At 39.4% G+C, this 26,546-nt stretch overlaps 5 protein-coding genes across 5 annotated transcripts; all 5 read left to right on the forward strand.

The window, feature by feature from the left end:
- LOC119732500 (microfibril-associated glycoprotein 4-like) lies at positions 1 to 1,424 on the forward strand. Its single transcript, XM_038206025.1, has one exon. The coding sequence runs from the start codon at positions 138 to 140 to the stop codon at positions 1,203 to 1,205; it is 1,068 nt and encodes a 355-aa protein (XP_038061953.1). The 5' UTR covers positions 1 to 137; the 3' UTR covers positions 1,206 to 1,424.
- A 1,196-nt stretch (positions 1,425 to 2,620) lies between these two features.
- Positions 2,621 to 5,331, forward strand: LOC119731540 (ficolin-2-like). Its single transcript, XM_038204710.1, has one exon. It carries the CDS (start codon positions 3,534 to 3,536, stop codon positions 4,569 to 4,571), a length of 1,038 nt encoding a protein of 345 aa, XP_038060638.1. The 5' UTR covers positions 2,621 to 3,533; the 3' UTR covers positions 4,572 to 5,331.
- Positions 5,332 to 12,604: 7,273 nt separating this feature from the next.
- LOC119731717 (ficolin-1-B-like) lies at positions 12,605 to 14,343 on the forward strand (the record flags this gene model as incomplete). Its single annotated transcript, XM_038204941.1, has 1 exon — positions 12,605 to 14,343. A coding segment is annotated over one exon (1,083 nt), but the record flags the coding sequence as incomplete, so codon positions are not given.
- Positions 14,344 to 18,717: 4,374 nt separating this feature from the next.
- On the forward strand, positions 18,718 to 19,846 carry LOC119732319 (microfibril-associated glycoprotein 4-like). The gene has a single exon (XM_038205778.1). The coding sequence runs from the start codon at positions 18,718 to 18,720 to the stop codon at positions 19,699 to 19,701; it is 984 nt and encodes a 327-aa protein (XP_038061706.1). The 3' UTR covers positions 19,702 to 19,846.
- Positions 19,847 to 23,142: 3,296 nt separating this feature from the next.
- On the forward strand, positions 23,143 to 24,198 carry LOC119732320 (microfibril-associated glycoprotein 4-like). Its single transcript, XM_038205779.1, has one exon. The coding sequence runs from the start codon at positions 23,143 to 23,145 to the stop codon at positions 24,196 to 24,198; it is 1,056 nt and encodes a 351-aa protein (XP_038061707.1).
- The last annotated feature ends 2,348 nt before the right edge of the window (positions 24,199 to 26,546 follow it).

The following is a 26,546-nucleotide window of genomic DNA, read 5'->3' on the forward strand; positions in this document are numbered from 1 at the left end:
GCAATCTAGCAGTTGTGTTAAGAATACAGCTACCAAAAGCAGTGTGGCATGAATTCTTTGTCGTGATTTCAACTATCCGGCACACAAAACAACAAAAAAAGCTTCAGCCACAGCGAGGACTTCAAGTTATCGAAAAAATGGCCAAACGAAGCTTCACTGGTTTTAAACTGTTTCACACAATATCCATCATATGCCAAGGGGCTGGCTTGTTCGTCTCTGGATTTGAAACTTTGTACACAGGGAAACGCACGTTTTATGCTGCTGAAAATCGCGCCCTAAAAGGGTTTGGGTTTGCAATAAAAACTGTTCGTTCTCGTGTCATCTGCGGACGGGAATGCAGCATGGATGACCGTTGCAAGTCTTTTAACTTTAACAACTGCAACAACATGTGCGAGTTGAACCTCGTCACAAGACGAGAGCATCCTGAAGACTTCAATGCAACTCAAGGGAGTGTTTACTTTGATGCAGATAAGGACACACCTCTCTACTCACTGACTGATAACTCCTTCAATCGCTACAGAAGTTGCAAGATGCTCTTTGATGCCGGTTATCGTTCAAGCGGTATCTACACAATCTACCCAGAGGGATTCGGTAATGGCAGTCTTCGTGTCTACTGTGACATGGAAACTGACGGCGGGGGATGGATTGTGTTTCAGAGGCGACAAGATGGCAGTGTGGACTTCTACCGTAACTGGACCGAGTACCAGTCTGGTTTTGGCGATCTGTCCGGTGAGTTCTGGTTGGGCAACGACAACTTGGTGACTCTGACGTCTAATGATTCACAAGGAACATGGGAGCTTAGAGTTGATTTAGAGGACTGGGAGAACAACACGGCATGGGCAAAGTACTCAGATTTCCAAATATCCTCGGGTGAGTACAATCTGAATATTGGCCAATATGATGTCAACAGCACTGCCGGGGACTCTCTTGGGGATCAAAGTATTTACTATGGGTATCACAGAGGACGTGGCTTCACAACAAAGGATCGTGACAATGATGCGACAGATGAGGATTGTGCACAAAAATACAGTGGAGCCTGGTGGTTTGATGGCTGTTTTTTCTCTCACTTGAATGGTCAATATTACCCAGATGCAAATGCAGGTAGCGACAATGGCGTACAATGGTCGGCATGGAAATGGCAATATTCTGTGAAAGCATGTGGCATGAAAATGCGTGAAATGGGAGCTCAAAGTTGTATTGTATAATATAAATTTCGAAATATTAATTTAGTCGGCGCGTGTAATTACGGATAATTGTACAACCATGAGTAAAATTGAATAAACACTGACAAAACTGTGTTTTGCGATTAAACACAACCTTGATATCAGCTTGAAAACATGCTTAGAAGCTAAACATTAAGCGCGCAAATGGAGAACAAGAAAGAGTTGATAAAGCAGCCTCGACTCCAGGGGCGCGTGCTCGTTCCTTACACTCATAGATATAGAATAAATATCTATGCTTACACTAACCCCTGGCTGTGATGATGACGTACATGACGCTGAATGGCTATTCACAGCGTACTGCGCCGGCATTTCGAAGATTGCACGCCGGGCGCGCCCATAATGCGCTCGCGCTCGCGTGCTTAGCTTTGCACGTAACGTCACTTACGAAACAAAAATTATGATTCAAAAGTCGCGATGCCTGTACGATATGGATTATGGCAGCCCCGTTTTTCGCTTAGAAAACCCTGTATCTGTGGTTGTAAAGGCACGAAAGTGGTACGTACATTTAATAAAAAATCTTTGCTAATTAACACAATGTCCAAACGTTGTGTTTGAAAGGATTGATTCTTCAAAATCACAACTTTCAACATTTTAAAGATGGCGTCGGCACGTAAAACGGATAAACTGCAGCCCTTATTATAATGTGCCGTATTTTGGCACATTTAAATTACAAAATTCCATGGGTTACGATCGCGCAAGGCATGATTGGAAACAAAATGGCGCTGCAAGATCGTACCAACGGTGCACGAGGTTGTTGATAAAGGTATTCAATAAATTGCTGAACACAGATAAATCGGTTTGCAAGGTAATTGTTAAACAAACGCGTTGTAATGATGTTGGTATAATAAGGAGTAATTATTGTGTGTAACAGTGTATACCTTAAAGGGAATGGGATTTATATCGCATTATTAACTCTCAAACACAGGCAATATGTTGACACCATTAAAAGGTGGGCTGTTTAGGTTGATATCAATGTGTGGTTCAAATACCCGTCAAGTTTTCAAATACCCGTCAAGTTTTAACCTAGCACACAATTTTAATAGTCCGTATGAGTAGCAGCCAACTCGTTGTCAAATGCATAGAATTATCCACTAAATTGACCTGTTTGCACTTTTAAAGCTTGTACCAAAATGACGGAATCACACGCAATACACTCAAGATATCTGCTGCAAAGGAAGAGCAAAATGAATAGACTCATCAATAATTGCCATAACGAATTGATACAAGAAGTTCGCGTTTGTTGTTACAAGCGCAGAGTGATCGGGTAGACAACTATTTTCTGAAACACTGTATATTTTAATTTATAAGAACAAAGGATTTCCAAATTAAATCCTTTCCAGTACAATCAATTATTTTGTCTAAAAAATACATCTTTGACGTGATAAATTTCAGTAATCACTAATTATTATCTCAGATATTTGTGATACATCTACAAATATTTTGGGACTACATTTTAATGTCTTAATGCCAGGCTATCAGGGGCCTGTTACTTTCGACATGAGGAGTATGAGCATATTAACAGGAGCTTCCCTTCGAAAATAACGACGGAAATACGATCACTTTGTGAATTTTCTTGTTATCCCATGATCGATGAGACTGCCCTTCACAATACTGGACTGGTCGGTGAAATTTATTTCAGTGTCGAGATCAAAATCAACGAGCGTAAAACTGACCGAACGTCTTTTAGCCATTTAGTTGGTACCTCTTAATTGCAGCGATATATCATGTATGGCATCCAGCGACACCAAGGCTACCGTATATCCATGGCCGGATGCGTGGCGTCGACTGAATTAATGGGCTTTGGCCGGCAATACCTAACGTGACCATGGGAGCCTTCAGCCGCTGTTATTACGCATGCAAACAAAGAAATAAGACAAGTACTTAGAAAAGCAATTAGGACTCTGCCAATCTATTACAACTCGGATACACCTCTACATAAATCATGAACACTCAGCCAATCAAAGGCTACGGTTCGTTACTGGGAGAAACACTTACTAATCACAAGCCCCACGTGCGGAATGACGTATTAACTTCGATAACCAATCAGATATTTACACATCACCTACCGGAATCCATTCCTTGCCAAGCTATTCCAAATTCCAACACCGCCAGATCTCTATCGAGCTATCAAGAATTGGTTTTCAGAAGACAGCTATAGTACTCAAGCAGTATTAGGCCTATGGTTGTATTTTCGGTCATACAACAATCAGTTGCGACAAATCGTTAGACGTGTTCCCAGTGATTTAAACTACCTGGCGAGCATTACAAAACTAGTTTATATCATCGTCAAGTCCTCTGTGAACGGAAACAATGGCGAAACAGATCTTTAGTTTGGAATTGGTAAACGTAATATACATCATTTGCCAGGGAGCTACCCTGACTGTCTCTGGATTGAAAACCTTATCTTATACTCGGACAATAAGGTTTAATGCCGCTGAAAATCGCGCCCTAAAGGAGTCTGCATATGCAACCGCAATTGTGAGATCTCGTGTCATCTGTGGACGGGAATGCAGCATGGATGAACGTTGCAAGTCGTTTAACTTTGACGACTGCAGTAAACTGTGCGAGTTGAACCTTGCTACAAGACGAGAGCATCCCGAAGACTTCAATGCAACTCAAGGGAGTGTGTACTTTGATGCAGATGAGGACACACCTCTCTGCTCACTGACTGATATCCCCATGAATCGCTACAAAAGTTGCAAGATGCTCTTAGATGCCGGTTATTGTTCAAGCGGTATCTACACAATCTACCTAGAGGGAGTCGATAATGGTAGTTTACTTGTCTACTGTGACATGGAAACTGACGGCGGGGGATGGATCGTGTTTCAGAGGCGACAAGATGGCAGCGTGGACTTCTACCGCAACTGGGCCGAGTACCAGTCTGGCTTTGGCGATCTGTCCGGTGAGTTCTGGTTGGGCAACGACAACTTCGTGAATCTGACTTCGGAGGACTCACGTGGAACATGGGAGCTACGAGTTGACATAGAGGACTGGGAGGGCAACACGGCATGGGCAAAGTACTCGGATTTCCAAATATCCCCGGGTGAGTACATTCTGACTATTGGCCAATACGATGCCAGCAGCACTGCCGGTGACTCTCTTGGGTACCACAGAGGAACTCCCTTCACAACAAAGGATCGTGACAATGATGCGAATGGGAATAATTGTGCCAATTTCAACTCAGGAGCCTGGTGGTTTAGGAATTGTTTTTCCTCTCACTTGAATGGTAAATATTACCCAGATAATAATGAAGGTGGAAACACAGGCGTGCAGTGGCGTTCATGGAAGGATTCTTATTCTATGAAAGCATGTAGCATGAAAATGCGCGAAATTGCACCACCAATATAAATTTCATAGTAATTGTTTTAATGTAAATCAATGATGATTGTACAGTCACCATCATCTTTCACCATTTCTGTAATAAATTTGCATTACTTGATTGGTTAATAATCTGTTCAAAAACAGTTGTATTAAATGAAAGTGCACGTGCACTAGCGGTGCCGTACATCTCTCTTCGGATTGTTCCGCCTCTCACTTGAATTGTCGATATTACCCAGATGAGAATGCAGGTAGTAACAAGGGCGTGCTATGGTGTTCATGGAAATCCTGTCGTTATTCTCTGAAAGCATGTAACATGAAAATCCTTGAAATTCGACCATAAATATAATTGTCGTGATACATTTGTTAAAGTAGCCCATGTAAATTATGGATGATTGTAAAGTTATGATAATCTATAACCATTTCGCTCCTTTTTGGCATCACTTAATTGGTTTGCATACGAGCTGTTTATCTGTTAAAAAATTGTTATTAAATGAAAGTGCACGTGTACAGTCATGTGCATAACGGAAGGAAATAACATTTTCTCACTTTAAAAACGCATCCAAATACCTGTGATCTGTCTGTGAACATCGTTTTTGGCTTAGCTGCAATTAGGCCAATCGATTTGTTTACTTTTGTTTTCTTTTGTTTACTTTTCCTACACCATAGCAACCATCAGCTGATAAAAGAGAGTTTAGGACTCAACTGTGCCTTTGTGGAGAACATTTTATCTTTCAGTGATAAAATGAATTATATCTGCTGGACTATGACGGATCATGGTGGACAATGTTCTCACTTAATTGTAAAGATTTAAAAACAAAAAAATTAGGTTTTTCGAATTTTAATCTTCATTAAATTCTTTTTGCACAATTGTAGTCTAGGAAATAAGCGTTATTTTAACACTGTTTTTTCGACCGATTTTTTTTCTCTTATTATTTTGAGAAAAAAAAAGGAAAACGTAAAAAAAATACATTTAATGGTCCAGTTACTCTGATTTCATTATTAATTTATTATTCATAATTACATTGCTAAGACGGAATGTGGCACAAATGACGTCAGCTTGGAATTTGTAGTAGAGTGGTATTACTCTTGCAAAAAGGTTTTACAATTTTCAACTTTTTTTTATTCCCGTTACTATCACAAGAAAAGGTATTTTAAACTTTCACAAACCTTTGCTGCAAGAGAATATAAATTCCACTTATTGTTAATATTTTACTGCTAAAATGGCAAATATTTGGGTTGCTGGTTATCCTCCTGAGAAAAAAGTTTCAATGCTCTTCGATCGATCAAACTAATTTTGTTTGTTTGTCGGGGTAATTTGTTTGCAATAAACGAAATACATTTGTAATAATAGTATCAAATAATCAAAATTTGAACATCACGCATGTTTAAGGGCGTGTTGTTGACCTTAGAGTGCTTAATTAATATCACAAAATATACGCATCTAGATACGGGATGAGGACCAAATTATCCCAACTATTTTCATTGGATCTTAATTAATATGCACATTTTACTTTTTGCTTGTATATTGCGATAAACAAAATGGTTCCAATGACCAATGACGTTGAATAAACTGAGCGATCAGAACCAATTCTAGATTGACTTGTTCTCGATTAAGTTAAAGTGTTGAGAGTGCGAGAATGCGATTCTAGCAGTGTGATTGGCAGCTGTAAGGCGACTCGGGCTTATGCTTCAAAACACGTATGGATGGCTTGTTGGCTACCCTTCCATCCGCACCCTCGTCTTCAGGCCGTCGGATTCAACCACAATCTCCATACTGGAGCCCGGGAAGTGAATCAGATTCCTGGATTCCAAATGGTCGCAGCAACCTCGCAGCAACCTGAGATCTAACGCATATCCTCAAGTCATGCCCCAAGAACACCCTAATAACGCAATATACTCCCTAAAATTAAACACTACCCAAAAAATTTGCCTCTCCCCATTTAGATATTCAAATGTGCATTAGCCATGGAATCAAGACAGACATATATAACTAAAAAGTATTTATGTGAATGCCTGGATAGGTGGAAACAAAACTAAACTTTAGATGGCAGTACAGACATACATAGTAGGAGGTCAATGCCCGGGACAGCTAATATATACCATGCCCGTTCTAATATATACCATTTATTTTCTGGTAGCTACATTATTTATCAGTAGGGTAATGCAGGATATAGTATTTCCCATTTTGGACCATACCCTTAAATGGTGTCAACTTTCGTTACGGGGTAACTTAGGTTACGGTTTGTCCGCCCATCTTTGGAACAAGTTTAACATTTAAGATACTAATAATTAAATACAAAAACTCCTTTTATCATAGAATTTCTCTCTGACTTCAATACAAAAACTCACAATAACACTAACGGTTTGCATGTTAAAACGAGGAGACAAATTGACCACCAAAATTAATGATTATAGTAAAAAAAATGGTATTTTGACAAAAAAATTAACATTTTGACCAATAAACACCCTTAACTATATTCCATCCCACTGACATACCACTCAAATAAAAGATCTCGATGACAAGATCTTGATGAAGTCAGAATCAGTGACAGAGGGACTAGAAACCAGTCTATGGAGAAGAACAAACTCTTCCTTCATCACAGGCATATAAGGGCGCTTGGTGGCGCTCTATATAAACATAAGCAGAGTCCCTGCGGCTCTGACATCGTGTGGAGCCGTATAGTATACTTATAGAGCACATAGTATACTTATGACAAGCTTTATTGATTGAAAAATGTGTGGGCAGTAGTTAACAAACAAAACACAGTTATCCATCAATTACACCTGAAATTAAACACTCCCCAAACATTTTGCCTCTCCCCATTTAGATATTCAAATGTGCATTAGCCATGGAATCAAGACAGACACATATACCTAAAAAGTATTTATGTGAATCCCTGGATAGGTGGAAACAAAACTAAACTTTAGATGGCAGTACAGACGTACATAGTAGGAGGTCAATGCCCGGGACAGCTAGATGTAGGGCTCTAGGGCCCTACATCCCTTCACTCGTCCGCACCGCCCTATCTAAGGACGCTGGTGACCGCTAATGCATTTCACAAAATCACGTGTAAAGTAAGCAATGCACGTATACACGCCGCTCGCTCTTGTTATGTGTACATAGAAGAGTTGACCCTTGGCCCGTGGCACCAGGAAACAAAATCCGTCCAATGAGAGCTGAAATAAATAAGAGGTGACCAGAGCCCTAGGATAGGGCGGTGGGGGATTCGCTCGTAAACCCGCCCTGTAAATAGGGCGATGGGAAGGGCTGATGCCGATTCACAGAATCCTGTGAAGGAAGTGCGGATGGCATTATGGGTAACTTATCATGACCTTCGCTTGCAGCTAGCGCGATAGGTATGATAAACAGCTGTAGTGGTTTATATGCTGCATGCTACGTCACAGGTCACGCAAAATCTATCCAATGAGAGCTCAAAGAGATCAGCCCTTCCCAGGGTCATATTTGCAGAGCGGGGCCCGTACGAGCGAAGAAGGGAGGATATGCATCAATAAAACTAATATATACCATTGAATTGCTGGTAACTACATTTTTTATCAGTAGGGTCATGCAGGAAAAAGTATTTCCCATTTTGGCCCATACCCTTAAATGGTGGCAACTTTCGTTACGGTAACTAAGGTTACGGTTTGCCCGCCCATCTTTGGAACAAGTTTAAACATTTAAGATACTAATAATTAAATAATAAAAAAAAATCCTTTCACCATAGAATTTCTCTCTGACTTCAATACAAAAACTCACAATAACACTAACGGTTTGCATGTTAAAACAAGGAGACAAATTGACCACCAAAATTAATAATTATGGTAACAAAAATGGTATTTTGACTAAAAAAATAACATTTTGACCAATAAACACCGTTAACTACATTCCATCCCACTGCCATACCACTCAAATAAAAGATCTTGATGACAAGATCTTGATGAAGTCAGAATCGGTGACAGAGGGACTAGAAACCAGTCTATGGAGAAGAACAAATTCTTCCTTCATCACAGGCATATAAGGGCGCTTGGTGGCGCTCTATATAAACATAATGCAGAGTCTCTGCGGCTCTGACATCGTGTGGAGCCGTATTAAATCAAGCACAAAGTATACTTATGACAAGTTTTATTGATTGACAAATGGTTGGGCAGTAGTTAACAAACAAACACATTAATCCATCAATTACACTCTGTCTGAACTTGAATAATGACGATCATTATAAAACATTGAGACTTTTCTTTTTGCATTTCTTCCGACAAAGCAGTTGACTTGTCACTAATAAGCAGGCCTTCATAACAACGATGGGATATTTTGTAAAAGAGACTCCAACTATTGGTGATTCCAATTCATTTTCAGGCCTTAATTCAAGTCTAGTTATCCTTCTTATATGAAGCAGGTAAATGTTATCATTGGTATGACTGCATATTTTCAAACCTCTGCTAAAATGAAGGACGTCTTCTTTGCCCTACTTTGTCGTTGAAATCTCTAATTGCTTTCTGTTTGATTTTTTTAAAGAATAGAATCAAAGAGCGTGAAATTGATATGAGCGCAAGGGCTTGATATAGTTGATATCTTTGATAACAGCGTTCTATTTTGTTGGACAGCGGCAAGCTATAAAACACAAAGACGGGCTTGTAACGTTTAATTATAGCCTGACTCCGATTAAATTATTATTATCAAAAGTCATTTTACTTTCACACAACTTGAAAACCGTAAAAGACATCTTGGTGTTGTACAGGGTGAGTCAAAAAAAGCGGAACCCAAACCCCAAAAACTATTTTTCCTTTTTTTTTTTTTTTTTAATATGTAGCTCCAAAATTATAAAGACTGGAAAGCTTATTATTTTATAAGCTACTTTTAGATGAAAAAGTTACGGAAATTTGCTCAATCCGTTCAAAGAATATCACCATGTAAACACAATGACCCTAAAAACTCTTTCGTCCAAAAATGTAATTTCAAGAATCGTCGTCACAATGGTCTTCAAACATCAGCAGCGATAAAACCTCAGTTTAAAAGTTAAAAATATTCAACAAAGTCCTTTTGAAGGCCCGTCTTTTTAAAAAAAAAAGTGGATTTTATAAATCATATTTCTGGCCTAAGCAGGGTTGTTAACAGTTGTTGACACATATTTTGTGTCATTTTCTTTGTTGTTCCAAACAGTCAGAATACACAATAAATTGCTCTCTTTTTTGGGGACGAAACAGGTTTTAGGATCATTGCGTATAAATGGTGATATTATTTGAACGGATTGAACAATTTCAGTATTTTTTTGGCATTTAAAAGTAGTTTATGAAATTGGCTTTCCAGTCATTATTTTAGTGCTACATATTTTTTTTCTCCCGTCAAGCTTTAATTTGATGTATAAATTTACCATGTTTGACAAATAACAAAAACCGCCTAACATTGCTAGAATGGGGCCGGCTACTCGGTATCAAAATAATTGCAAATTCTCAAACTTTTGCACGTTAATTTTCCTAATAAAGGCTCCCATATGCGCCCCACTCAGGGCAAACTAGAGCGTTGGATCTGGCCAAGCAAACCCTGCAATGTGATCACAGGCTCATCATGACGCGTGGTGGCGCTCTAACTTTACATAATGTAGAGTCTCTATATAAGGTTCTAACGTAATCTGGAGCCGTAGATATTCGGCTCGGGCCATTATCTGCGTCCAGGCCCCTAGCCGGGTTTTAAACGTACTTATTTTAAACCGGCTTAGCTTATATGTATTCCTTTCGTAAGTGTGGGTGGGGACGTGCTGTAATATCGTGGGAGAGGATATTCTCTATACACTCGTGAAATTAAACGTACAAATGGTGAATGAAAAGGTTAAGATTCGCCAAAAGCAGACTAAGATGGATTTTTTTATATCAGAATTTTCGTATTTCAGTTTAGTTTTTTGGTCGTTAAAAAGTGTCCGCTCAAACTGGACCTTGCAGAAACAAAATTATATTCCAAAAAGAGACGTACGGAAATATTCAGTGTGACCATTATGGAAAAGTTTTTTTTGTAAAATATGAAACATGCTGCATGCAGATTAATTTTTTAGAAAAAAAAATTGGTCTGCAGATCATGTAGACGTTTAAGTTATGAGCAAACACACAAAATACGGTTATTATCATCAAGGCCCTCAAATAATTGTGATCATTCTAAGATATTGAGGCATTTTCGCATTTCTTTAACAAAGCAATCGTCAGGCCTCAAAATACATGAACCTTGGGTATTGCTGTGGACTCGACTCGTTAATTGCCACGCGGGTCTCGAGACTGCAACTAAAACGAGAATCATTTATACATGAATAAACCCATTACGACCCATTAGTGCCTTACAAACGCTTCGTTGGTAAAACCTTTCCGTTTTAATATTCTCTTTTCTCTATACTTCCATTACTAAGTCATTACTAAGTCAGTAACCTTGAGAATATTATACCCAGTTAAACGACCACCTTTCCTTCAATGGCACATAAATAAACCATTAAGGCTGATTAAAAAATTACACAACATAAAAGCACTACAGTTTTTCTTAACGAACGCGTAATGCTTGTCGTTGGCATTGTGGCACGAACTGAGACTTTATAGAGATACATGTTTGTTTGGTGCTGAGCACGATGCATATAGAGACTAAGCCTATACTCCTAGTCAAAGTCTGTTAACGTGTCGAGAGCTTCTGTATTGTTTTTAAACATGATGAATTCTACCTATTTATGAGGAAACTCGGATTTAAATTGGGTGATATTTTTCTCGATATAATTATTTAACGGTAAGGCAAAACTGTTTTGTCTCTGTTTTTCGAGGGATATTTGTTTTCGACAAACGCAGTAAAAACAAATGTCAACCTTTGGATGTTAAGTTGACATGTGGTTTACAGTAGCTTACCTCTCGTCTTAACGTATGTGTGGCTCTGAAAAGAACCTGTACGTTTGAAACAGTATCCTCCGTCCGTCTTGAGATGTTCACTTAGTCAATAATATTTTAAGGGAAGATCATAGAAAAAGGTAAATAGTCCAGCAGTAGTTTATGATGCACAACAAACAGTAAGAGACACAAGAACAATAGTCAGTCCAAGGGCGGATCCAGAACACAATTTTTTTTTTGGGGGGGGGCATACAGAATGTTGGTCCCCCAAAATAGTGGGTCAAAAATTACGGCTTGGGGTTCGGGGCCCGCTTAAGGGCCCCGAAAAATGTTTGGATTCTAGATGCTCTGTGGTGCGATCTGAGGCAATTTCTGACCACTTTAACCAATGTTTTTTTTGAGGAAAAGATGGTGGTGTACTCATTGCCTGCCTTTATTGCGATGTCACATAAAAAAAATGGTTTCTTTTTTTTGGGGGGGGGCATGGCCCCCTTTGGCCCCCCCCCCGATCCGCCCTTGAGTCAGTCCCGCTGGCTTTTTATCATCTCTTTAAGATTTTCTCTTTCTTCGTTTTCCTTCGTTTTTGTTTAGATTCGGTGGAGTTGCAAGGGTGTTATTTAAGCTATGTTTATGAGGACAAAAAAATTCTTAAAATGTTAAAAACAAAAGTTTTGAATCAATGGATTTTTAAAACATCGTATCCCCTTGAGTTACTTTCCATACCCTCCGTAATATCCCATTGTGTGTGTTAGCATCATCTATTTGTAACAGGTCCATTGGCCAATTCAATCTTGACGTCATAATGGGATGATCTACACGTCGTGTGTGCCTCTATGATGTCACCAATCTACCGCGTGACAGTTTAGTATCTTCTCAGTTATCCAACAATGATAATGCAGCGCGTCAATGCTTAATATCAACCAATCCAGTGCAAGCTGTTCATTAGTATTCATTTCACTGACCAATCAGTGTCTCTCATCTCCATGGAATACTAAACTGACTGGAAACCAGGAGCGGTACGTCGTTAGCTTCATTCCAGTCGTTGTGCTGTAGTAACACGTATACATCGGCAGCAATAATGATGATACGATGCAGCGACGTTGGCGGATTCAAAGCTGATTCTGCCTTTGTTTGACCACATATAGAAAATAAAAAATTGAATATCTAAACCATCACAGAACAGCAAATTGACGATCTTGTTCGAGCTCTGACCGAAGGAGAAAAAAGTGCTTTGTCAACTTTCTTCAGTAAAGGCGAAACTGGACGCTGGTTTCAAAATGTTTGCATTAATGATGTTGTTTGAAATTGTCTGTTTTGTTAGTGGACACCAATGTAATTCACGCCAACACATCATGTTTGGCGCGGAAAATCGAGCCATGAAAGAACGAGCGTACGCAACAAAAACTGTGCAATCTCCTGTCATCTGCGGACGGGAATGCAGCATGGATGAACGTTGCAAATCTTTTAACTTTAACAACTGCAAAAACATATGCGAGTTGAACCTTGCTACAAGACGAGAGCATCCCGAAGACTTCAATGCAACTCAAGGGAGTGTGTACTTTGATGCAGATGAGGACACACTCCTCTACTCACTGACTGATAGCTCTTTGAATCGCTACACAAGTTGCAAGATGCTCTTAGATTCCGGTTATCGTTCAAGCGGTATCTATACAATCTACGCAAAGGGTTTCTGTAATTATAGTCTTCGTGTCTACTGTGACATGGAAACTGACGGCGGGGGATGGATCGTGTTTCAGAGGCGACAAGATGGCAGCGTGGACTTCTACCGTAACTGGACCGAGTACCAGTTTGGCTTTGGTGATCTGTCCGGCGAGTTCTGGTTGGGCAACGACAACTTGGTGACTCTGACGTCTGATGATTCACGTGGAACATGGGAGCTACGCGTTGATTTAGAGGACTGGGAGAACAACACAGCATGGGCCAAGTACTCAGATTTCCAAATATCCCCGGGTGAGTACAATCTGAATATTGGCCAATACGATGCCAACAGCACTGCCGGTGACTCTCTTGCTCTTGGGCATCACACATATTCCTTTTTGGATCTCAGAGGACGTGCCTTCACAACAAAGGATCGTGACAATGATGCAGCAGATCTTAATTGTGCACAAACATACACAGGCGCCTGGTGGTTTAATGGGTGTTTTTACTCTCACTTGAATGGTCAATATAACCCAGATGAAAATGCAGGTTTTTTGGGTTTGCAATGGCGTTCATGGAAATTGGATTATTCTCTAGAAGCATGTAGCATAAAAATGAGAGAAATTGGACCATAAATATTGATTTTGTAGTATTCGATTAATGAGTTGGCGCTTGTTCATCATGTAGAATGGTACAATATGTCCATCTTTTACCAATTTTTGCCTTAAATATCCATTGCATTTCTATTAAAACAAATACCCAAAATATTTATGACGTAGACAATAAACACGAATCGTTATGAACTTGCTGGCGCAAAATATTCCATACCAATTATCAACGTTTAATGGGTACAGAATAAGTCTGTTACGCCTAATACGTAACATTGGCCCATGACCTTTCTTTTGAGCTTTTAAAACGCTGTGTTTGCACATGAAGATTGGATGTGTAAACCCATAGAATTAACCTTGTATATGTTAAAAATCAATTTCTAACCATAATTTCCAAAATTTATGTTTCACATTTTTAGATATGTTTTTAATTATAAAAAGGATATCCATATGTTGCCATGCATTTGAAATTACAGAAAGATTACAAAATGGCATGTCCACACTTGAACCAACCGAAATGTTAAAGTTTAACCGAATTCAACCGAAGCTGCTACAACTTCGGACTAAAAGCTTGTTTCCAATCTGAATTAACATATTTGATGAGCTAGAATAATAATCTAAGCACTGGCAAAAACAGTTCATTTATAAGTACACATTTAGCCTGTTGTTTTCTTCTTTTTTGATAAACGCAAGATGATTGTTCATTTTTTTTTATCGAAGTTAAACTCCGATAAATGTATTTTTTTTAAAGGACTGAAATGCGATTGAATTTTCGCCGTTAAAATATAAACAATACAAGAGTTACAAACGTCTTTGTGACGAAACATGGTGTAAATAGTTCTCGCAAATTATAATTATGTAAAAAGAAATATATACATGTTAAGTATTTCGGCATTCAATATTGTTTACGACTGCAATAACATGTGCGAGTTGAACCGTGCCACAAGACGAGAGCGGTCCCTTAATAACTGTGGTAATGCCATTGGGACGGTCACCCTGTATATTGTTAATCCGGCTCTGCTGGTAAACGAACAATGTTTGCACTATTTATCTGTTCACTTTTGATCCTACAGAACGTTAAATTTCAGAGGAATTCAATCTAAGCAGCAAGGAATTTAGACTGCACTTGTTTCCACGCTGATTCACATTTGAGAATATTAACAATGGGCATACCCAAACGAAAAAAAAATCATGATGGAGTCAGGACATGCGTCTCTGTAAAGAAAACCATTTAAAAGGTTCTCGCAAATAGTTAACAAAAAACCTGTTAAATGTTTCAAATGTCAGTGTTTTTAAAACAGTTTTTCAGTTGCTTTAACACTTGAATAATTCAAATTGCCTGGAAAGATACTTTAAATTTGTTCCAGAACTTCGTTGGGCTCCATTGTTAATTCTGATTTCGAATTTACACCTAATGATTTCATATTGAAAATTACTGTAGCGTTTTAATGAATGATACAAAACGAAATTGCTTTTCCAATTCAACGCTTATCTCCACATGAGACGAATTTAACGAAACTAGCACGAATCAAAGACTCAAACTTTGCGAATTACACTGGACCAAATATGAAATCCCAGGTGTTATTTTTTCTATGGAATTGAAATGATACAAGTGTTAAAGTTACTGGGAAAACCTATATATGTATATTATATTGCACGGTAGTTCCACAAAATTATGACGTCAACTTAGAACTGTAGTTAAGTGTTATTGGAAAGTTTAACTCTTTGTGTTATTCCAACCGATTTGTTTCTCTCCGGTTATTATGGAAAGAAAAAAGAAAAGTAAAAAGCAAAATATACAAATATAAAACCACATGACCGAAAATAGAAACAAACAATCAAACACACAAACTCAAATTTAATTTAGCGTGATTCCATTATTGATTATTCATATCTATGTTTCACAAATGGAATTTTGCACCAATGTCGTCGGCTGACAAACTTGATTGAGCGTTATTCTTTGGCAAAATAAAATACAAAATTCAACAGAAATTTAAACCAGTTACTCTCGCAAGAAAATATCTGAAAATCCACAAATCCAAAACAAATACAATTCAACTTGTAAATTAGTCAGATGTCATTATTTCCAATACGCGTACTGCACAAGTAAAATAGATTTGGGTTGTTGGTTATTTCTCCTGTCAAAGAAAGAAAAGTAACATGCTCTTCAACAAATCAAAATGATTCCTCTTTTTGGCATGACTTGACATGGTCAGCAAGGTGTTTCTGACTCATGTTTTAGTGTTTCATAAACTCGTGGTTTTCTGGGGGGGTGGGTGTAATTTATTTGAAATGCAAGTAATAAATCAATGGTAATCACTTGTTATAATAATAATATTATCACTAAGGCAAACTTTCCACATCATGTATGATTTAGGAGTGTTACTCTTTGAGTGCTTATTTGAAAGTAAATTAAATTGACCATTAAACACACATTGAGATACAGGAGGACGACTAAAACCCCTAATAATCTTCATTGGATCTTAATTTATAAACACATTTTACTTTTTGCGTGTATATTGCGATACCAAAACAAAATGGTTCTAATGACCAATGACGTTGAATAAACCGAGTGATGAGAACCAATCCGTGACTGATTTCTCTCGATTGATTTAAAGTGTTGAGTGTGCGAAAATGTGACTACAGCAGTGTGATTGGCAGCTGTAAGGCGACTAGGTCTTATGCTTCAAACACAAATGGATGGCTACCCTTTCGACCGAAACCTCGTCTTTAGGGCGTCAAATTCTACATAAACCTCAATCCTGGGTGACGAATACGTTTCCTGGATTCCCATTGGTTGCCGCAAGTCTCCAACGATGTGTCCACAGATTGTATGAATCTAACGTTCATCTTCGAAAACGTGAATCCGCCACTAAATTCCTATTAACGGAAAGTATCTCTCAACAATAGATCGAGACCTACCCATTTTGGCCCCTTCCACATTTAACACGCGTGCACATTGATTCACACCAAGGGGAGGCAATGCCAGGGAAAGAGCTATAACTACCGTGTATCCCTTCGCTGGTCCCAACCGCCCTATCTAAGGACGCTGGTGACCGCTAATCCATTTCACAAAATCTTGCGAAGGAAACGCAGATTCGCAAAGCATTGTTAGCAGGTTACTTGATGTTAACATACCTTCCGTGCGCTCTTGTTATGTGCAACCGGAAGTGATGACCCGTGTAACTGGGGAACAAAATTGGCCCAGTGAAAGCTCAAATAAAGTTGACCGAGCCATCGATCAAACGAAATCCGTCCAAAGAAATGAGAGGTCGCAGCGCCATTGGATAGGACGGTGGACGAGCGAACCCCATGATCACAGGCTTATCATAGCGCTTGGTGGCGCTCTAACTAAACATCCTGAAGAGTATCGACATACGGCTCTGACGTCCTGTGGACAGGTAGATATAGACTTATTAGATATATCGCAATATTGATAAAAGTACGAAACGTAACAATAAGAAACATGCGAAACACATTATCAATCAAAAGACCTTAATTAAGTTTTGAATAATTACGATTATTATGCAACATTGAGAATTTTTTTCAATTCTTTCAACCAAGCAATCTTAATGTCATTAATAAGTGCAAAGGAGTTGGGATTTTGTCAAATCAACTCAGAATATTTGTTACCGGTACCCCATTTAATATTTAAGTCCGTCACACACGAGAGCAAAAACTCATGCGAGTTGTTTGCTAAGCACATAGCTCACCGTGTGCGGTGAAATTTTACTGAGTTTTCTGCCTCGCGAGGCCGTAAGGTAAATATATATATATATACCATGTTTTATTTAATTTGCCTCGCAAGGCGAAAAACTCTACGTGTGCGGTGAAACTGAGCTACGTGCTGAGCTAAAAAGCTAACTAACCAATGAAAGCACAATATTCTTGTTTGTCGGTCGCGTGATTTTAAAAACGAGGACAAACGCCAGCAGCCTCTATAAGACTTGCACAAACAATTATTTTAAAATCACGTGTATACAGAATACGTGATTCTAATTGCTAGTTAATTATATTAAGCTAAGCACGTAGCTGTGGTCGACCGCTCACGTTGTGTTTTTCCCTCTCGCGAGGCGAACGAAATCAAACTGGGGAGATAATTGCCTCACTGCCTCGTGAGGCAGGAAACTGCAGAAATCACCGCACACATGGATATTTTGTGAGCTACATGCGGAGAAAACGGCTTCGAGTGACTTTTTGCTCAGCACGTATAGCTTTCGTGTGTGGCGGGCTGAAGGCTGTCAATTCAGGTTTGATAATCGTTCATCCTTGAGCGCAATTAGCCTTTGGTCTTAAGGAGTAGCCATAGTAACCAGGCAATTGCCCCTTCAGGACAACAATGTTCCCTGCCAATCTCATTAGATTCACTTGAACTAAATCGATATCGTGACAGTTCGTGTATTCATTTCTAAGGCTACTGAAAAACTCCTGCTTTAATTATGGACGTCTTTGTAACTGACTTTTTTATTCAGTTTTGAGAATGGAATCAAAGACCGTGAAATTGATATAAACGCAATCTCCTAATAATCGGCGGCTGTAATATTACTGGGTTGCATTTTCTATTGCAACCATTAATTGGCAAAACAAAAGCTGGACTTCAGCGCTTCACAACGTACGTCTATAGAAATCGTACAGACCGATGAGCTTACGGTTAAACATCCGCCAATTGAAGGCTACGGTCTGTAATTGGTGGTAAGTCTGAACAATCACAAGCCGACCATGTGGATGACGTATTAACTTAGATCACCAATCAGAGCAATACACATCGTCTACCTCAACCCATTCCTTTCGGTAAACTATCATCGCCTGGTCTCTGTATTAATAGAGCAATCTAGCAGTTGTGTAAGAAGACAGCTACCAAAAGCAGTATGGCTTGATTTTTTGTTTGTTTAACAACCGTTTTTCATAGATGAATCAGAAATGAAAAATCGCTGAAGCTTGTGCCACGCAATTTTACTATCTACCTGGTGAGACTTAAACTAATAGAAACGATGGCGAAACTCATCTTTCGTTCAGAACTATTTCACATAATATCAATCATATGCCAGGGAGCTACGATGTCCGTTAGTGGATTTGAAACTTCTGCTTATACAGGAAAAAACACGCTTTATGCCGCTGAAAATCGCGCACTAAAAGATTTTGCATATGGAACCAAACTTGTGCGATCTCGTGTCATCTGCGGACGGGAATGTAGTATGGATGAACGTTGCAAGTCTTTTAACTTTAATGACTGCAATAAAATGTGCGAGCTGAACCTTGCTACAAGACGAGAGCATCCCGAAGACTTCAATGCAACTCAAGGGAGTGTGTACTTTGATGCAGATGAGCACACACCTCTCTACTCACTGACTGATAGCTCCTTGAATCGCTACAAAAGTTGCAAGATGCTCTTTGATGCCGGTTATCGCTCAAGCGGTGTCTACACAATCTACCCAGAGGGATTAGGTAATTGTCTTCGTGTCAACTGTGACATGGAAACTGACGGCGGGGGATGGATCGTGTTTCAGAGGCGACAAGATGGCAGCGTGGACTTCTACCGTAACTGGACCGAATACCAGTCTGGCTTTGGCAATCTGTCCGGTGAGTTCTGGTTGGGCAACGACAACTTGGTGACTCTGACATCTGATGATTCACAAGAAACATGGGAGCTTAGAGTTGATTTAGAGGACTGGGAGAACAACACGACATGGGCAAAGTACTCAGATTTCCAAATATCCCCGGGTGAGTACAATCTGAATATTGGCCAATACGATGTCAGCAGCACTGCCGGGGACTCTCTTGGGGATCAAAGTATTTACTATGGATATCACAGAGGACGTGCCTTCACAACAAAGGATCGTGACAATGATGCGACAGATGAGGATTGTGCACAAAAATACACTGGAGCCTGGTGGTTTGATGGGTGTTTTTTCTCTCACTTGAATGGTCAATATTACCCAGATGCAAATGCAGGTAGCGACAATGGCGTACAATGGTCGGCATGGAAACAGCGTTATTCTCTGAAAGCATGTGGCATGAAAATGCGTGAAATTGGAGCTTAACGTTGTATTGTATAACCTACATTTCGAAATATTTATTTTAGTTGATCACGGATAATTGTACAACCATGATTAAAATTGAATAAACACTGATAAAACTGTGTTTTGCGATTAAACACAACCTTGATATCAGCTTGAAAACATGTTTAGAAGCTAAACATTAAGCGTGCAAAGTGAGAACAAGAAAGAGTTGATAAAGGTATTCAGTAAATTGTTGAACGCAGATAAATCGGTTTGCAAGATAATGTTAAACAAATGCGTTGTAATTATGTTGTATATAATAAGGGTGTAATTATTGTGTGTAACAGTGTGTACCTTGAAGGGATTGGGATTTTTATCGCATTATTAACTCTCAAACACAAGCAATATATTGACACCATTAAAAGGTGGACTGTTTAGGTTGATATCAATGTGTGGTTCAAATACCCGTCTATTTCTCAAATACCCGTCTAGTTTTCACCTAGTACACGATTTTAATAGTCCGTATGAGTAGCAGCCAACTCGTTGTCAAATGCATACAATGGACCGATCCAGTAAGCACCGCCCCATGATATTCTGACCAATCACAGCCGTGATTTATGTCCGACATGCGTGCACAAAAGTCCGACATGCGTGCACGCGCGTATGATGCGCGCGGCAGAAAAATGCAGTGTGGCATTGGAGAGGAGCACGTGTTAATTTGCCACGTGCGCAGTGGGAGGGGCTTACTGGATCGGTCCATTATTCACTAAATTGACCTCTTCGCACTCCAAAGCTTGTATCAAAATGACGGAATCACACGTAATACAAATACACTCAAGATGTCTGCTGGAAAAAAAGAGCCAAAGGAATAGACTCATCAATAATATTGCCATAACGAATTGATATAAACGATCGAGGAGGTGTGCAATGACATCAGGGGCTATCCTGCATGCCTTTAGCCTTGACCAAGGCTGTCCTTGTTCCCCAAACGAGCTTGTTCCGTCATGTACACCGCTCGCCGCGCCAGCTAGTTGTATTGCCGTTAGCCTCAACGACCCTTGGATGTTCTTTGTCTGCACGTATGTACGTACGCCCCACAAACACAACCGTAAACAGCCGTACATGCAGTAAGTCGAGGCGGATGACAGCCTTGAAGCAACGGTAATATGCGCAATATGATAATTAGTACTCGCTATGGTAAATAATCTTCTCTTATTGCATAATGGCTCAAATAAAAAGAATATTTATTATACTGCATATTAAATACAACCAAAATTAATAAACCTGACGGCCTGTGGTAATTAATGTTAAAAAACTATGAAATAATAGTAGAATAATATTTATAAAAATTAGTTATTCATAGTTTGGGTCAAAAATGAAATGGAAATAATGAAAAATTTGACCTTTAAAAAACGGCAAACCGTACAAACGGCGCGCCGGAAAAAAACGACGTCACCGTGCACGGAGGCCTCGTTCGGGCTGTTCATTGTAGGCACCGGCCCGTCTAGCGCTATGCGGTAAAACGCACTGCGCTTTCTCGGTCAGCGGCAAAAAAAAAAGCGCTCACACTATTGTATCTCCACCACTGAATTGTTTGGGGTATTTCCACTAGGCTGTCAATAGGGACATGGTAAAAATGATCTCTCCTTCAGCTAACTTATTCCTGAGAACTTGTTAGTACAACTTATAAGTTATATGTCGTATGTACGACTTATGTCGACATGGAACGACATAATTATGTTGCACGGTACGTATGACTATATGTCGACAGGTGCCGGTACGACATATATGTCGTACTTACGACTTATGTGTCGACGGGGTACGACATATGTCTCATACGAGTATGTCGTATATACGTACGACTTTTAAGTCGTACATACAAGATATTAAAATATCTTGTATGTACAACATATGAATTTTAACTCGTATGAACGACTTGTTTGTCGATTATGATGAAAATACAACATATCTTGTGAGTTCGACTTAATTGTATCTCGTATGTACGATATATGAATTAAGTAGCTCGTATGTATGACTCGCATGTCATACGACATAATACGTACAACTAGTCGTATATATGTCGTAGGTATATTTGTACGTATGCGTTAAAATACATATGTCGTACATATATTTGATATATTTCATACATGGTGCGAATTACCTTAAGGGAGAGAAGTTCACCATGTCCCTACTACAGTTTTGTATATTTCCATCCCAAAGTGTTGGAGTAAGAAAATGATAGCTAGTTTCGTGTATAGTAAATTCGTACACTGATGGGTACGAGTTAACGTGCATTCGATTGAATGGTACACATATACACGACGGATTCCCATCAAGAGGAGGCCAATGCCCAGGACAGAGCTACAACTGCCATATATCCCATCACTGGTCCCCGCCGCCCTATCTAAGGACAGCGGTGACCGTTAATCGGTTTCACAAAATCTTGATAAGGAAATGCAGATTCCCAAAGCATTTTTGAAAGGTCAATTTATAATGTAAACAATGACGTTTTTTCCACGCACTTTCCGAAGAACAACATCCGTTCAGTGAGAGGTTAAGAAATTAGAGATGGCGATTATTATAAAATATTGAGACATTTTCACCAATCTTGCAACCAAGCAATCGTAATGTCATTCACAAATTCAAAGGAGTAGAGATTTTTGTGAACTTAAGTCCGAATATGTCAGACTGTTTATTCAGGTTTCTCAATCTTCTTAAATGAAAGCAATAAGCAAGAAGCTTGATGGCTTCGGCATAAGGAGTAGGCATGGCAACCAGAAAATTGCCTCTCAAGAACAACAATACATACATCCCAATCGCATTAGATTTACTGGAACTAAATCGATATCTTTGCAGTTCGTGTTTACATTTCTAAAGGTACTTATTGTAAAGACTCCTGCTTAAATTATGGACGTCTTTATCACTGACCTTCTCATTCAATTTTGAGAATGGAATCAAAGAGCGTGAAATTGATATGAACGTACGAAATCTCCCGATTGTAAGTGCCTTTGTTATGACAGTTTTGCCTTTTGTATGGCGACAATTATTTAAACAAGACAGGACTTCCGTGCTTCACAACGTACGTTAATCCAAATCTTACATATCGATGAGGTAATAAGCTTACGGTAAAACATCTGCCAATCAAAGGCTACGGTTTCCGACTGGCGGGAAAACTGACCAATAACAAGCCACTGATGTGGAATGACGTATTCATATGATTACCAATCAGAGAGATACACATCGTCTACTTCAAGCCATTCCTTTCTGTAAACTACCGAATCCCATCATCGCCTGGCCTCTGTATTAATACAGCCATCCAGCAGTTGTGTAAAGCAGACAGATACCGAAAGTAGTGTGGCTTGAATCACTTGAATTCTTAGTCGTTTTGTTCCTCGTAATTTCAACCATCTGGTTGACGTAAAAACTGAGATTGACGTTGAATACTTCGGTCACAGCGAGGACTTCAAGGTTTTGTTTTAAAAAATGGCAAAACGGATCAATACTGGTTTGAAACTATTTCACATAATATCAATCATATGCCAGGGAGCTACCTTGTCTGTCTCTGGATTTGAAACTTCGTATACAGGGAAAAGCACGTTTTATGCCGCTGAAAATCGCGCCCTAAAAGAGTTTGTGCATGCAACAAAATATGTGTGTTCTCGTGTCATCTGCGGACGGGAATGCAGCATGGATGAACGTTGCAAGTCTTTTAACTTTAACGACTGCAGTAAACTGTGCGAGTTGAACTCCGCCACAAGACGCGAGCGTCCCGGGTACTTCAATGCAACTCAAGGGAGTGTGTACTTTGATGCAGATGAGGACACACCTCTCTACTCACTGACTGATAGCTCCTTCAATCGCTACAGAAGTTGCAAGATGCTCTTAGATGCCGGTCATCGTTCAAGCGGTATCTACACAATCTACCCAGAGGGATTCGGTCTCGGCTGTCTTCGTGTCTACTGTGACATGGAAACTGACGGCGGAGGATGGATCGTATTGCAGAGACGACAAGATGGCAGCATGGACTTCTACCGTAACTGGGCCGAGTACCAGTTTGGCTTTGGTGATCTGTCCGGTGAGTTCTGGTTGGGCAACGACAACTTGGTGACTCTGACGTCTGATGATTCAAACGGAACATGGGAGCTACGAGTTGATTTAGAGGACTGGGAGAACAAAAAGGCATGGGCAAAGTACTCAGATTTCCAAATATCCCCGGGTGAGTACAATCTGAATATTGGCCAATACGATGCCAGCAGCACTGCCGGTGACTCTCTTGGGTATAAAACAAGTCAATCTGCGTATCATCACAGAGGGCGTGCCTTTTCAACAAAGGATCGTGACAATGATGCAGCAGACCATAATTGTGCACAGAAGTACACAGGAGCCTGGTGGTTTAATAGCTGTTGGTATTCTCATTTGAATGGTCGATATTATCCAGATGAGAATGCAGGTAGTTACAGGGGCGTGCAATGGATTTCATGGAAATCGCGTTATTCTCTGAAAGTATGTAGCATGAAAATGCGTGAAATTGGACCATAAATATTGTTTTGCGTATTATGTTTAAGATTTTGACGGTAGTTAATCATAAATGATTTTGCAATATGTTAATCTTTTTTCATTACTGACCTTTACTATTTATCGCTTTTCCACTAAATCTATTCATCTTTTCCAAAATAGTTTTAAAATGAAAGGGCCCTTTTTCCTGTGTGTGCACTGTCTAATTCAAATGCCAAATATACTCAAATAAGCATGACGTAAAGACAATGATCCCGAGTCGTTTTTAATTTTCTGGCACGGATTATTCCGTAAAATTGTCAATGTGTAATACGTAAAACTGACTCATGAACTCGTTTGACTTTTTAAAAGGCTCTGTTGGCACATTAAAGTAATGTTTGATCTTTTTTTAGATTTTGTTAACTTCTTAGTAATATAAAAAGAATACCAATATTTTTGTCTTGCATCTCACTTCAAAGAAAAGTAACAGAATGGCATGTACGCATTTAGATACAACCGAAATGTTAATTTTTTTAGCCAAAATCAACCGCAGCAGCTATATAAAAATCAAATACATGTTAGGTGTTTCGGCTTTCAATCTTATTTATACATTTTGTTTGCACAATTATAGTTCCAGTTTAGAAACTGCGGTTGAGTGTTATTCCTCTTGCAAAAAGCTTTTAAATATTTCAACATATTGTAACTCCAGGTACTCTCGCAAGAAAATAATAAAAATGCACAAAACCAAAACAACTTTGAATTTAAAATTAGAAATTAGTCTGAAGTCTTAAGGTGTTTTTTGTTCTGCACCAATTCAAACTGTTTAGGTGTTTAGTAACATGTATTCTTTCTGCCATATAGAAACTAAACAAAAAGTGCTCTTTGAACGATCAACTTTTTTTTGGTCACGTAGGGCTTTGTTTTGTCAACTATTGTTGACTGATGATCGTATTGCAAAAAGTTTGCCTTTTTTGGGGGTGCATTTTTTTTTAATGCAAGTGACGAATACTAATCACTTATATTATAATATTATCACTAAAACTTTGAGTGCTTAATTGAAAGTAAAATAAATTGACCATAAAACACACATCGAGATACAGGAAGAGGGAAAAAAATCCCTATGTTCAGTGTATTTAAATTAATATGCACATTTTACATTTTGCTTGTATATTGCGATACAAATCAAATGGTTCCAATGACCGATGACGTCGAATAAACTGAGTGCTAGTGATGAGAACCAATCCATGATTGCTTTCTTCTCGATTGATTTAAAGTGTTGAGTGTGTGAGTTGGTGATTCTATCAGTGTGATTGGCAGATGTTAGCAAGGGTCCGCTCATAAGTCCGACGCCTTATAGGTCCGACGCCTTTTAAGTCCGAAATTTCGGACGTATGACGCGTCGGACTTATGAGGCATAACATTCATAGGTCCGACGCCGCATTAAGTCCGACGCCTCATAGCTCCGACGCCTCATAAGTGCGAAAAAGCGTTTGTCCATTGTCGGACTTATGAGGCGTTGGACTTATGAAGCATCTGACCTATGAGGCGGAATTTATCATGCCTCATAAGTCCAAAGCCTCATAAGGGACTTATGAGGGGTCGGACCTATGAGGCGTCTGACTTATGATACGGCACCGTAAGCAAGGCGACTGGTGTTTATGCTTCAAAACACGTATGAATGGCTACCCTTTCATTCGCAACCTCGTCTTCAGGGCGTCAACTTCAACCTAAATCTCAATGAGAAACCCGTTAATTAAATTCCTTGATTCTGATAGATTACCGCGTCGAAAAAGATCTGTTCAAGAATTTCTGGGATCTATAATGATCTTCAAAAAAGGTCATGCCCCACCAACACCCAAATAACGCAATAGGCTTCCTCATGTTGAACACTACCCAGACATTTGGCCCCATACCATTATAAGTATAGGAATCTGCAATAACGATGGAGTCCTGACAAACGTACGTACAACAGATGTAAATGCGTGGCGAGGGTAAACATAGATATCTAAACTATAGAGGGCAGCACACTTGCATGATATTTTCCCATCCGAGGAGGCCAATGCCTAGGGCAGAGCTATGACTGCTCTATATCCCTTCGCTGGTCCCCACCGCCCTATCTAAGGATGATGGTGAACAGTAATCTATTTCACAAAATCAGTTTCGCAAATCATTATTGATTGGTCTCTTAATGTTAGCAATTCCCGTTCATTCCATGCGCTTTCGAGAGCTCAGACAAATGGGAGGTCACCAGCGCCCTTGGATATGACGGTGGACGAGCGAACCCTACTCCATGATCGATCATAGGCTTATCGTGTCGCTTGGTGGCGCTCCAACTAAACACAATGTAGATTCTCTACACACGGCTCTGACATATTGTGGACAACAGTGTAAAT

The sequence above is a fragment of the Patiria miniata genome, unplaced genomic scaffold (genome assembly GCF_015706575.1).
Source record: "Patiria miniata isolate m_02_andy unplaced genomic scaffold, ASM1570657v1 HiC_scaffold_24, whole genome shotgun sequence".
Lineage (NCBI taxonomy): Eukaryota > Metazoa > Echinodermata > Asteroidea > Valvatida > Asterinidae > Patiria > Patiria miniata.